General features: G+C 42.8%; 1 protein-coding gene across 1 annotated transcript in view; it reads left to right on the plus strand.

The window, feature by feature from the left end:
* Window positions 1-12,632, plus strand: part of ANKRD13C (ankyrin repeat domain 13C) — a 55,209-nt gene that overhangs the window by 18,527 nt on the left and 24,050 nt on the right. The window contains exons 3-6 of the mRNA XM_040360713.1: window positions 3,266-3,370; window positions 4,954-5,039; window positions 7,273-7,318; window positions 10,788-10,854. Coding sequence (XP_040216647.1) covers window positions 3,266-3,370; window positions 4,954-5,039; window positions 7,273-7,318; window positions 10,788-10,854 — 304 coding nt within the window. The remainder of the gene's footprint in view (window positions 1-3,265; window positions 3,371-4,953; window positions 5,040-7,272; window positions 7,319-10,787; window positions 10,855-12,632) is intronic.

Raw genomic sequence — 12,632 nt, forward strand, 5'->3', positions numbered from 1 at the left:
CACACAAAAATAGATTTTTGGTGGTGAGGTATTTTTACACTCAATCGCACACTGCAGACAATGCAGCTGTTCCCCTTCACTGGAGCGGACTTCACCCTTCTGCTCCTACATGACAATGTCATCATATTGTATTACCCATAATGGGAGTCCTGCTTTTCAAAGACACGTACTTGTACATATTGGCCCCTGCATTATGTACATCTCTCTGGTTTTGTGTGGGGACCCAACTCCACCCCACTCGCACCGGATTCCCCTTTTGCTTTAAGAACAGCTTTACTTGTTTGATTTTTGTTTGTTTGTTTGATTTTTTGAAACCACCAGGGTGCCGGAAAACAGACTTGGGTACTTTTTGTATTATAGAATTGTTGCCCATATAATAATTCTATCCCTTCACAAAACTCTGGTTTGGCCACGTCTTAAGTATGCTGTCCAGATTTGGTCACCAACCCTCAGGAAGGATGTGCTTGAACTGGAGAGAGTCCAGAGAAGGGTTACATGGATAACTACCGTATTTGCCGGCGTATAAGACGACCCCCTAATTTTCCAGCTAAAATGTTGGTTTTGGGATATACTCGCCGTATAAGACAACAACCCCCTTCCTACTAGTCTGTCTGGAAGCTGAGGGGTAGCCAGAACAACCACTGACAGGAAAAACCGCTGACAGGAACATGCTTTATTCAGCTTTTTGAAATCGTTGCATGCCTCACTGTGCCCATCAACATTATAAGGAGAAAAAACTGCGCTTGTCAAAACGTTCTAAATATATATGGGTCAAGGCATCTGGTTTCCTACTTGGCGCAGTTTACCTTTACATTGCCCATCAACATGCCTCACTGTGCCATACCTTTAGTCCTGTACTGCGGGCGTCCATTATTCAAAAGCCGTGCCGCCTCCTCATGCTGTTCCGTGATAGGCGCCTGTGTTCCGCCTATCACAGAGGTCCGAAGCCGAGGATGAGAAAACATTCGTGATAGGCGGAACACCGAACAGAGGTCTGCTGGGAAACCAAGTGTTCCGCCTATCACGGAACGCCACAAGGAGGAGGTGCGGCTTTTATATAATGGATGCCCGAGGTCTGGTACCGGCGTTTAAGACGACCCCTGGGCTTTGAGGCAAGTTTTTAAGCCAAAAGGTCATCTTATACACCGGAAAATACGGTAATAGGGTGGCTGGGGGACCTCAGTTACGAGGAACAATTGCAAACATTAAACCTATTCTCCCTGCAGAAGAAATGCTTGGGAGGGGATATGATGGTGTGTGTGTGTATGTGTGTATATATATATATATATCTCTATCTCTATATCTCTATCTCTCGTTTGTTTTTTTTATCATAATGGCAACAAACTACCCAAATGACCCTGATCAAAAGTTTACTTACCCTGATAACATGCACACAAGTTGACACAAAGGCGTTTGACTGCCTCTTAATGAGTTTCTGGACTCCTGACACCCCCTTGCATCTTTCATCCAGTGTTGCACTGACGTTTCTGGATTCTGAGTCATAGGGAAAGCAAAAGAATTGTCAAAGGATCTGTGGGAAAAGGTAGTTGAACTGTAATAAACAGGAATGGGATATGAAAAGACATACAAGGAATTGAGAATGCCATACAGCAGTGTTCAAACTAATCAAAAAGTGCAAAATGAGGGGTTCTGTTGAAACCAAACCACGGTCAGGTAGACCAACTAAAATTTCTGCCACAACTTCCTGGAAAATTGTTCGGGATGCAAAGAAAAACCCACAAATTACTTTAGGTGAAATACAGGAATCTCTGAAAACATGTGGTGTGGATGTTTCAAGATGCACAATAAGGAGAAACTTGAAGAAAGATGGGCTGCATGGTTGAGTCTACAGAAGAAAGCGATTGCTACGCAAATGCCACAAAGTATCCGGCTTACAATATGCCAAACGGCACAGAGACAAGCCTCAAACCTTCTGGCACAAAGTCATTTGGAGTAATGAGACCAAAATTTCGCTTTTTGGTCACAACCATAAACACTACATTTGGAGAGGAGACCACAAGGCCTATGATGAAAGGTACACCATTCCTACTGTGAAACACGGAGGTGGATCACTGATGTTTTGGGGATGTGTGAGCTACAAAGGCACAGGAAATTTTGGTCAAAATTGATGGCAAAATGAATGCAGGGTGTTATCAAATACTGGAGGAACATTTGCATTCATCAGCCAGGAAGCTGCGCATGGGACGTACTTGGACATTCCAACATGACAATGATCCAAAACGCAAAGCCAAGTCCACCTGTCATTGGCTACAGCAGAATAAAGTGAAGGTTCTGGAGTGGCCATCTCAGTCTCCTGACCTCAATATCATTGAGCCACTCTGGGGAGATCTCAAACATGCCGTTCATGGAGGACAGCCCAAGAATTTACAGGAACTGGAGGCTTTTTGCCTGAGATAAAGATAAATCGCCTCATCCACAAATACCACAAGACTTTAAACTGTCATTGATGTTAAAGGGGGCAATACACAGTATTAAGAACTGGGGTATGTAAACTTTTGATCAGGATCATTTGGGTAGTTTCTCTTGTGATTATGATTTAAAAAGAGAAGAAATCGGTTGATGGGTTTATTTTTTTAGAAACGCTTATAAACCTAAACCCGGCATGTAAACACGGCAACGTCCCGTGTACATGAAGCCTAACTATGAGGCTCCGTTTCCACTTGTGCAACTTGTCCTGTGACTTGGGACTGCACATGACAAGTTGTTCCCCATGATTTCCAATGAGTCCCGTTCATATCTTCAAAGTACTGTACTACTTTGGTCCCACTTTGATGCGACTTGAGGCCCATAGACCTCAAGAATACACAGGTATTGCTTCAAGTTGCATCAAAAGTGTCACTTTTAGGCTGCATTCACGCGTAGGCGATTTGCGGCGTATTTGCCGCGACAAAACGCTGCGTTTTTAACCGCGGTTTTGTATAGGTCATTGTCGGGTATGGAGAACGCCGAAGCCGCCCGATATGCCGCGACAAAAAAAGGGTCCGGGACTTGTTTAAGCTTCAGGCGTTCGGCGTGGAGATGTGAACCATCTCTATAGAGAATCATGTTTTTTCTCCCCTCCAGCGTATTGTAGCGTCGCGCTTCAGGCGTTTTGTCGCCTAGGTGTGAATGCAGCCTTAGGTCACAATAGTGGAAACCTAAGCTAAATGGGAAAATAAATTACTTTGGCTATGCAAAAAAAAATGTGGTTAAACTCCATTCCGTGTTCCAGTATTACAATAACTTTTTTTTCTTTGTATTGCAGAATGTTCTCATCTCCTCCTGGCACACAATGCTCCTGTCAAGGTAAAGAATGCCCAGGGCTGGAGCCCCCTGGCTGAAGCCATCAGCTATGGAGACAGACAGATGAGTAAGCACCTTTTTGTTTGTCTCTGAATTCGCACAGCACATTAGGTTCTTCTGTCCTTTTTTTTTTTATTTATTTGAAACTAAATGGGAAAGACAAGTGGGCAGTTCAGGTCTTGGCTGCGGTCGTCTCGTCTTTATAAATGCTGATTGTAAAATAATGGCAGCCAGTGTCAGATCTCCTTAATGCTGTCTGAAGCTTAGAGACTTCTGTAACTCTGCCAGGGCTGCTTCTTCCTTATCCCCTTCTTTATCTTCTTACAGCGATACCTAATGCATTTTGGATCAATACAATGACATGACAGTATTTTGTTACATCCGTATTCATCATTACACTGACTTCAATGTACTAATGCCAATAATGGAAGTTGTTTAGTCATTAAAGGGAGAGGGAGAGGCGCTCATAATAGAATTTGATTGACCGCAGCAAGAGCCAATGACTCCCACTGCTATCTGCCCAGTGAGAAGGGAGAGAGCGGAAAACGGCTGCTCTTGTGCACAACACAGGATCAAAAATCGGACTCGTGTAATTATAAAGGAGGGGCTAGGGAGATCCTAGGCACAGAAAGTTTTTTACTTTAATGCAGAGAATGCATTAAAAAGGTAAAAAAAACCTTGAGGCTTTAAAACCACTTTTATGAAAAATCCAATACAACTTCCTAATGTCCGCACGCATTTGGGCAGAGCCAGGAACTCAAGTAGAGCAATTTACTTCTAAAGCTGGAAACATAAGAACATTGTAGATGATTCAACTATCTACCCAGAAACTGATATATATTTCTGTGGATTGGTCCTTTAACTGATTATCAGTGCAGATGTCCCTTTTAACACAAGCCAGTTGTCGGCTCTCTTCTCCCTTCCTCACGCTGTGTGGAAAGGAAAGCCGATAACTGGCTTGTGTTAACATCCGTCATCAGCTGCTATTGGACACAGCTGATCACGTGGTAAAGGGCCACTGTGATTGGCCCTTTATCCCAATCTGTGATCTCGGTGATCACTGAGCATGCCGCAGGGGAAGTGCGGGCTGTGTGTGATCATGGGAGGATGTCAATAGACACTCTCTGGCAAAGGAAGCCCGGGATGTAGCTGTCATTCGGCTATAGCGTAGATTAAGAGTAAAAACGCTAAAGCTGCCTCTACATTTAAGCCCTATCGAGGTGAAACGCATCGGAGGGTGTGGTTTATGGGAGCAGATTGAGCTGAAGCCGATCCCAGGATCAGTGTTAGCTGGTTGACATGGACAGTGTGCGGCCCAGTTTTCTGTATTTGATGTACATCAGCTATGGTACAGTTTAGGCCGGGGTAGGTTAACTTTAAATATCTGTTGGATGTAAATGTAATTTTCCCATAAAAAAAGTCACTTGCTGTTTTTCCAGGCTGGTGAGTAATGGTCATGTTTATTTTTTTCAGTTTAAAACTGATCTGTTGGTCATCAGTAGTTGTAATGTTAATCCCTCTTACACAGTCATTGGTTTGGTTTTGTATATGTGTGCACAGTCAGCAGATCAATAATGCAGTCAGGAGCCCGAATGTTTTTTGAGAAAAGCATAGCCTGTGATTGTATCATTCATATGTTTCTGTTTTCAGTTACAGCACTGTTGAGAAAGCTGAAGCAGCAGTCCAGGGAGAGTGTGGAGGAGAAGAGACCGCGCCTGTTAAATGCTCTGAAAGAGGTAAATCATAGAATCATCTGTCAAGACCACCAGTTGACATTGACTAACCATGCTCGTGATCCCCCCCCCCCCTCCCCGTCCCTCCCCCCCTCCCCGTCCCTCCCCTTCCTTCCCTCCCTTCCTTCTCTTTTCCCCAAACTCCTTTTCTAGCTGTCCTCGTTGCAGCACCTGTGCTTTTACTTTGCTTCTTTCCTCTCTGTACTTGCACTTAGAAATGGGAAAATATGGGGGGCTGGGCCAGCCGGACCATGGCAACCCAACGCACCTTTCAAGCACAGAGCCTCAATAGGGGACTTATAGAGAGATGACTGCCGGAGGCAGGGGGGTGTTGCGTCCTGGGGATTTTCCCCCTGGACCGCTTGTGTCCATGTCTTCGGCAGGAGATGATACGGAGACTTTATTTCCCTCTGTGTATGTGTAATTGCTAATGTAAATCACTGTATTGCTTATGTTGTGGTTCGTATGGACCAGTTTCCTGTTCTGAATAAATTAAACAATTTAAAAAAAAAAAAAGCATCATCTGTCAAAGGAGAAAAGGAGTTTAGGTGGTACTACAAATGGCGCAAGGGCAATATTTGGTTCTGGTAAACGAGTGGATCCTAAATGTCTGTGAAGGGGTAAGAGAAATGTGTGTACATTGAAGACGGCAAAAAGAAAGAACAAAATGTGCAATTACAAGGGAATTCTGTAACATGAAATGGTTTGGATTCTTCGAATTAGTTGCACAAAGCTAAAATCAAAGCATAATAAAAAGACGGCAGACAGCCTTGTGTCTGTGATTAGTCTGTGTCCTTACATCAGGGTTTGACAAATTTGCTTGGAATCTAGGAGCCAGCTAAAAAAGTTAGGAGCCAGAAAACGCACCCCGTCCCGACGAGCTTGCGCGCGGAAGCAAACGCATACGTGAGCAGCGACCGCATATGTAAACGGTGTTCAAACCACACATGTGAGGTATCGCTGCGATTTGGTAGAGCGAGAGCAATAATTCTAGCCCTAGACCTCCTCTGTAGCTCAAAACATGCAACCTGTAGATTTTTTTTAAACGTCGCCTATGAAGATTTTAAAGGGTAAAAGTTTGTCGGCATTCCACGAGCGGACGCAATTTTGAAGCGTGACATGTTGGGTATGAATTTACTCGGCGTAACATTATCTTTCATAATATAAAAAAAAAAATGGGGATAACTTTACTGTTGTCTTATTTTTTAATTAAAAAAAGTGTAATTTTTTCCCAAAAAAGTGCGCTTGTAAGACCGCTGCGCAAATACAGCGTGACAGAAAGTATTACAACGATCGTCATTTTATTCTCTAGGGTGTTGGGATAAAAAATATATATATAATGTTTGGGGGTTCTAATTAGAGGGAAGAAGATGGCATTGAAAAATAGTTAAAAATGACATTAGAATTGCTGTTTAACTTGTAATGCTTAACTTGAAATACCAACGGCCACCACCAGATGGCGCCAGCTCACACATCTGGTGGTAATAACTTGTAATACCAACGGCTCACCACCAGATGGCGCCAGCTCACAAAAAAAGCCAAGTCGCCAGGACCCTATTTCTAGTCGCCATGGCGACCTGGCGCCCGGGATTTGTCGAACCCTGCCTTACATTAAAGCTGAATTCTGGGGACAAAAAAACCTCTGTTCTTGTAATGGCGGGTCACTGCTGCAGGACTTTGTTTTAAAGCGGTTGTATGCCCAACCAAAGGCTTAATAAGCTAGTATGCATTGCATACTAGCTTATTATGAAATTCTTGCCTTAGAACACAGCCCAGCGTGTTCCCTCTGCGTTTCTTCCACGACCGCTTTGCAACTCTGTGGCCATTAATCTAGAATTGATTATATTTTTTCTCAAGCAGCATATATACCTGAATTTGACTTTGTAGCAGCCTCTTGCGCTCAGCCTGGGGTGAAGGGAGAGTGTAAGGAGTATGCTGTTGGAAAGTAAGCAGAATGACGGATGGATTTATTAGTCTTCTGCTTTTTCTTTCACCATTCTCGCATCCTCTTGGTATAGTTTTGTACATTTCGGAACCGGGTGGGCACATACAATTTCTTTGGTAGCTAAAACGGCTCCCATATATTAATTGTATTTGTGTGTTTATCGGTTTGCCTGGAGTGCGGCTTTAAGTGGAAAAGCTTTTCCATTCTCAGATTTTGTTTGTAGTTCTATTTTATGTATTTTTTTTTTTTTTATGTAAACCTAATGTCTTTCTGGCTTGTTTTCATCCACAGCTGGGAGACTTTTACCTAGAACTTCACTGGGATTTTCAAAGTTGGGGTAAGTGTTTTTTTTTTTTTTTTGTCTGATGAATGCTTAATATTTTTTATTTTGTGATTTAGTTTTCTATGTTTTGTTAATGAAGCAAATAAATAGCAAACTGTAACTAGTAGTCCTCTGCCTACAAGAGATGCATGATTTCTATAGGGAACCGTTCTAGATCGTTCTTAGTGACGGTCACATTGCCCATCGGTAGGGGATCCTCCAGCACTGGCTGGACACTTGGTTGTGATGGGCATCAAATTTAAAGTGCAGTTCCAACAAAATAATTTTTTATTGTAAAGCCCAACTCCAGACAAAACTTTTGCTTTAAATAGAACAAGAAAGGGGTTATAACCCTTTATTTTTATTTTTTATTGCTGGATTGAGAACAGGAGCACCTCGCCTCAATAATGGCATCCAAAATATGTTTTTTGCAATAAATGGTTCAAGCGTAATAAATATTTAATCAAGGCGTTTCCAGGGGCTTAATTGGGGTAGACCAGGGGTGTCAAACTCCATTTCATTGTGGGGCCACATCAGCATTATGTTTGCCTTTTTAGAGGCCGGTTGTCACACGGCAGTCTATGCCCGGAAGTGGGTGCACATACCTTTCTTAGACAGGTATCTGCATCCCCCCTGAAAGGTGCCAAATGTGGGGGGGGTTCTGAAAAGAGGAAGGTAAATTTGGGGGTGCAACTCCACTTTAATGTGTACTATCCTGGAGGAAAGAAGGGAAAGGGGAGGCATCATTTGAAACCTTTTAAATATGTCAAGGAGCGGTGAATGAGATTCAGGAGGGCAGTATACTCAATATGAAGCCAAGATGAAGAACACGGGCACATGACCTCAAACTAGCAGGAGGAAAGTTCAAAACGGATCTTAGAAAGTATTTTTTTTTTTTTACCAAAAAGAGTAGTTGATGCTTGGAACAGACTTCAGAAAGAGGTAGTGAGTTAGTCAACGGTAAGTCGATTGAAACATGTTCGGGACAAACCTAGATATATACATGGACAAAAAATTGTTAAAAAAAAATGATATTAAATGGGGAGGGGAAGGGGCAGACCTGATGGGCCACCACTAAAATAAACCATAAAATATGTAGCGCTTCCATTCATACCAAATGTGCAGTTAGTTCTCATTCACATTGAATGCAGCTTTGAAATTGTGCAAATTCATCTATAATTGTACAATTTTATAGCCGCGTGTCAGTGCGACTTTGAAGACATCTGTGCGGCTTCATGCACCGATTTATGTAAGTCGCAAAAAGTAGTGCAGGAACTTCTTTTGTCGAATTGATGCAGCACCCCAAAGTCGACGTTGCACCGATTTTGAACAGTGCCATTGCCGTCAATAGGGTGCGACTTGGGTGAAATCGCATGACAAGTCGATCCAATGAGAATGAGGGCTTAATATCCACTTAGTGATGACCAGGATACAGTGTTGCATATGAGAGTGGGATGCTATTGATTTGTTTCGAGCTACAAAACATTGTCAAATGGCCCTTTTTAAAGCGGAAGTAAAATGTATCTGAGCACTGCAATTACATTTTTAAAACAAACTTCTCCAGCCCTGTCTCCCATGCTTTTATTTTGCTGAGAATTGGGGCCCCCCCCCCAAGTAGAAGGGATGAGTAATAGCATGAAATTATTTTGTTTTGTGTTGGATAAATATACCGATCTTGCTTGAACCTTTTATTACAATGAACCTTTTTTTACCTCATTGGTGCCATCTGGTGTGGAATGTTCTTGCCTCATCCTCCCAGTTCCAGTCTGAAACCGCACTGGGAGCCCTTCTGTTTTGTGAGAGCTGCCAACATAATGTCAACACGCCACCATCTCTCTACCACTTGGTTGGATACAAGACCACCTTGGGGATCCAGAATCGCCTATCCTTTAAAGTGGATGTAAACCCAAATATATATATTTCTTGCTGTCATAATGTAGAGTAAAAGATTTCCTGTCATCTGTGCCCAGTCTTGCCACACAGAGTTAAAGCGGGAGTTCACCCGAAAAACAATTTTTAACATTGGATTGAGGCTCATTTTGTCAAGGGGAATCTGTTTTTTTTTTTTAAATCGAAGCAGTACTTACCGTTTTAGAGATGGATCTTCTCCGCCGCTTCCGGGTATGGTCTTCGGGAGTGGGCATTCCTATTTGATTGACAGGCTTCCGACGGTCGCATACATCGCGTCACGAGTGGCCGAAAGAAGCCGAACGTCGGTGCGGCTCTATACGGCGCCTGCGCACCGACGTTCGGCTACTTTCGGAAAATCGCGACGCGATGTATGCGGCCGTCGGAAGTCTGTCAATCAAATAGGAATGCCCAGTCCCGCAGCCCATACCCGGAAGCGGCGGAGAAGATCGCTCTCTAAAACGGTACTGCTTCGATTTAAAAAAAAAAACACCCGATTCCCCTTGACAAAATGAGCCTCAATCTAATGTTAAAAATTAAGTTTTTGGGTGAACCTCCACTTTAATCCAGCTCTGAGAATTCCTCTTTTATTATTCAGTGAAATAAAAAGGACTTGCAGAGAAAAACCTTAGTCCGTTCCGCCCCCTTGCTGTAAGTGACGGGTTATTTACTTCTCATGCACTAGCCTGGAGACGGGCATACTTTTTTTAATTCCCACCCCCACCTCTTTTCTGAAGTCATGTGGTTACTTTTCTGGATTTTGACTGGATGTTGGTGATCATAGCAGAGTTTAGTGTAAGAAATATGCAGGCCAAAATGCATGTTGACAAGGGGAGTGTAAAGGTGGGCGGGCAGTCTACTGACATCACGACTCCGCCAACAGAGCTCCAGATAACAGACCCGCCCACAGAATCTGCAGTTTTTCAGTTCTTATAACAGACAGAGGGGAGACATTTGACAGGTGAGGATACATGCAGGAGGCATCTATATCCTTATAGATCAGCACTATGGCAGTAGTTTAGAAAGGATGAGAGTGGCTTTACATCCACTTTAAGTGTTTTTATTGCTGCCCACCCCCCCCCCCCCCCCATCCCATCCCTATGCATGAAGGTAAGAAAAAAAAAAAAAACTTCTGTGAGTAGCTCCATTAAGTCTCCCCTGCATAGCTGTTGTGCTCTGACAGGGGGCAAACACTGCCCCCACCCCCCACCAGAACACTCAAATTAGCACTCTCTGCCATCAGGAGTCGGTCGGCTGCTGATTTTCCCAACATGCACAAGGGCAGAATGTCGCACATTTTTCCTTTTTCCTTTTTTTTTTTTCTGCAAATGTCTCCCGACGTTCTGCCGTTGTGTATGGGGCCAGACCTCTGAATAAGATAATGGGAGGGAATGACCCTGCATGTCCCATGACTGGCCAGAAGACATTTAAATAAAATAAAAAGGTAAGTATACACATAAATTACAAGAAGGGGTAGAGGGGGAAATCGAGATTGAAGATTTCATAGGTTTATAATATGCTAGCTGTTTTAACTCTGGCTTTTCATAATCATTAAATGCCATATCTTTCTGTCCAGTGCCTTTACTGTCCCGTATCCTGCCTTCCGATGCATGCAAGATCTATAAACAAGGTATTAATATCAGGTGTGTGTCCATCTTTTATTCTTGGGCTGAGGGAGGTATATTTTTGTCATTAACATTGTCTTCTTAATCTTAACACCTTTAACATACATTGTTTATTAATCTTGATATTTGGTGATTTGACTTTGGGGTGTACTTACTAGAACATGTGCTCCTCCTTTAGAGAAGCCAGCGGGGACAAAGTAACCCCCCCACCCCCATGGGTCACCTTATCTCAAGTGCCGCATGACTTGTGTACATTACCAGTACCTGGTAGATGATGATTATTATTACAGTAAAACCTTGGATTGCGAGCATAATTTTTTTTTCTGGAAACATGCTTGTAATCCAAAGCAAATTTCCCCATAAGAAATAATGGAAACTCAAATGATTCGTTCCACAACCATTTATTCATAGGTCCTTCAGTTTATAGTCCATATAAAAAGATTATAGCAATGTGATAGGTTGTGTAACCATAAAATGTCCAATCACAAATGGAAGACTCCACAAGGGGATTGGAAGCAAAATCCAGCAGGCGCTCCAGAGTATAAAAGAGGAGAGGCGCCTCCAAGTGTAGCAATATGTTGTTTAATATTGTACCTTCATTAACCGCTTAACGACCGCCGCATGTATATGTACGTCCACAGAATGACACGTACAGGCATACGTTTCCGCGGGTCGGGGGTCCACTCAGGATCCCCCACGCCCCCCGCTACATGCGGCGGTCGGAAACCCGCGGGGAGCGATCCGGGACGAGTGGGCGGCTATTCGTTTCTAGCCGCCCCCTCGCGATCGCTCCCCAGAGCTGAAGAACGGGGCTTCCCCGTGCTTCACTGGTGGCTGCATCGATCGAGTCATCCCTTTTTATAGGGAGACACAATAGATGACGTCAGACCTACAGCCACACCCCCCTACAGTTGTAAACACACACTAGGTGAACCCCAACTCCTTCAACGCCCCCTGTGGTTAACTCCCAAACTGCAACTGTCATTTTTCAGAATAAAAAATGCAATTTAAATTCATTTTTTGCTGTGAAAATGACAATGGTCCCAAAAATGTGTCAAAATTGTCCGAAGTGTCCGCCATAATGTCGCAGTCACGAAAAAAAACGATGATCGCCGCCATTAGTAGTATAAAAAAAAAAATTATAAAACTATCCCCTATTTTGTAAACGCTATAAATTTTGCGCAAACCAATCGATAAACGCTTATTGCGATTTTGGTAAAAAAAAAAAAAATATGTAGAAGAATGCGTATCGGCATAAACTGACGGAAAAAAATGTTTTATATATATTTTTGGGGGATATTTATTACAGCAAAAAGTAAAAAATATTGCATTTTTTTTCAAAATTGTCGCTCAGTTTTTGTTTATAGCGCAAAAAATAAAAACTGCAGAGGTGATCAAATGCCACCAAAAGAAAGCTCTATTTGTGGAGTAAAAAGGACGCCAATTTTGTTTGGGAGCCACGTCGCACGACCGTGCAATTGTCTGTTAAAGCGACGCAGTGCCAAATTGTAAAAACGCCTTTGGGCATTTAGCAGCGTATTGGTCTGGGGCTTAAGTGGTTAAATGTAACCATATTGCTACCCTTAGGAGGGCGCCTCTTCTCTTTTATACTCTGTTGTGACATGACGCTACTTTTATATCAAGTCAAAATGTATTTAAAAATGTTGCTTGTCTTGCAAAACGCTCTCAAACCAAGGTTTTACTGTATTTTGCAAATAATTTTGTGCTCTAAGTAACTAAAAATGATCAGCTCTGTTCTGAGCTTTGGTTTGCTAAGCTAATAAGTGAAAGAACCC

The sequence above is a fragment of the Rana temporaria genome, chromosome 7, assembly GCF_905171775.1.
Source record: "Rana temporaria chromosome 7, aRanTem1.1, whole genome shotgun sequence".
NCBI lineage: Eukaryota > Metazoa > Chordata > Amphibia > Anura > Ranidae > Rana > Rana temporaria.